Source organism: Cyprinodon variegatus, unplaced genomic scaffold, assembly GCF_000732505.1.
Source record: "Cyprinodon variegatus isolate N-32 unplaced genomic scaffold, C_variegatus-1.0 Scaffold960, whole genome shotgun sequence".
In the NCBI taxonomy this organism is placed as follows: domain Eukaryota; kingdom Metazoa; phylum Chordata; class Actinopteri; order Cyprinodontiformes; family Cyprinodontidae; genus Cyprinodon; species Cyprinodon variegatus.
Window position 1 is genome coordinate 65,408 of NW_015151413.1, and position 1,611 is coordinate 67,018.

Genomic DNA, 1,611 nt, shown 5'->3' on the forward strand with positions numbered 1-1,611 from the left:
CCACTTATAAGAGCGTCAGGTGAAACTGCTATTTACAGTAGTTTAGTGGCTCGATTCAGCAAAGTTCCGTACTTATGGATAACCTGAACATTTCTGAATTAAGTCATTTTAAACAATTAGTGGTTTGTTAAGTACAAAAGCAAAGAACCGACATATTAAATTATTATCTTGAAATACTTTGTTAGTATTGATTTCAAAATGTAGGGGAAAAAATAAATTTTTTACAAAAAGTTAAAATGTTGGATAGTTATTTCCAATTATTATTATGGTGTTATGTGTCCAGTCAGCTTTCTTATTTTTGTTGGATTTTGGCTCCCCCTAGTGGAGAAAAGCTGTATTGTTTTGCCAGAAGGAAGACAGCATTTCCCATATAGCGGTAACATCCTGATCTCTGGTCGCCTGCAGTTGGATTGAACTACGTTTCTTTTTCCAGCTCCACGTTTGACTTTGGTTTCGTAGCGTATTCCTGCAAGAGTCCCCAAACATCTCCTTGCAACAGATAAATATGATAATAATCTCACATTAATGCATATAGATCCCAGCAGGAAGGATGTAGGAATAGATTTCAGGGAAATGTTGTCTTTATAAGAATCAGGCAATGACAGAGGTGTAGGTCAACGTAGAATCACAGAAGCTATGTTTTTCTAAATGTTTTATGAAGGTTAAAAGGTTACCTGGTGTTGTCTTAAAGAGGAACTGAGTGGTGATGAAGATGATGATGATGTGGTTATCTCCAGCCTCTCAGTATCTCAGACCTGAACACCTGGGTCTGGTTATTTCTGATGACGTTGTCCTCCTCTCCCTCCCTCAGCTGAGCTCTCTGGAGGTGCCGCCGTCCTGGAGGAAGGTGGATGTTCTGAGGGAGGCCAGGGCAGCACAGCTCCACTTCTTTGACAGCCCAACTCAGCGGCAGCTCATGGATGAGGTGTTTTTCCTGAAGAGGCTGCAGACCATCAGAGACTTCTTCCTCCTCTGCTCATCGTTTGCTCAAACTCTGTCCGGTGAGCGTCGCTCTCGGCATGGCGCCCTGCAGAAACCTTCTAAAAAACTCCAGGGTTTGGTTTCAGATCCTGGTTGTTTTATGGACTCGATGTTTCCTTCATCAGGTACCTGCCCTCCAGCTGAAGACCTGATCTCTACCAATGGACCCGTAGCTTTGGGGAAGCCTCTGTACCGGCGGCCCAGCAGCACGGGGTCAGGCGTGGTCAGCGAGGAGCAGATGACTCGGCCCATCAAGGCCTTCACGGCGGAGTTTGTCCGCCAGATGCTGATGGGCCTGCCCAGCCAGGCCATGGGTCTGGCCCTCTGCAGCACCCTGTCAGCTCTGGGTCTGGATGTCGTAGCTCAGGTGGAGGCCAAGGACTTTGGGGCAGAAATCAAGGTAGAGTGGCCATTTCTGAGTCTCAGCAGGAGATGGAATAGGACCTTCTCTTTCTGTTGGGTCTCTGATTTCATTAGGATTTTAGATTCCAGGTCCCCCCCCCAAAAAAAAAAAACGCATAAAAACAAGATGACTGAAAAATATTAGATAGTTCTACTGTGGACACAATGAAGGGTGAAGGAGCAGCAGCTGGGAAACCAGAGCTATAAGCCCCATTTACACTAGTCCTC

At 45.6% G+C, this 1,611-nt stretch overlaps 1 protein-coding gene across 1 annotated transcript in view; it reads left to right on the plus strand.

The window, feature by feature from the left end:
• Window positions 1–1,611, plus strand: part of smg1 (SMG1 phosphatidylinositol 3-kinase-related kinase) — a 74,471-nt gene that overhangs the window by 55,715 nt on the left and 17,145 nt on the right. The window contains exons 52-53 of the mRNA XM_015398768.1: window positions 812–1,001; window positions 1,107–1,381. Of these exons, the coding sequence (XP_015254254.1) occupies window positions 812–1,001; window positions 1,107–1,381 (465 nt within the window). The remainder of the gene's footprint in view (window positions 1–811; window positions 1,002–1,106; window positions 1,382–1,611) is intronic.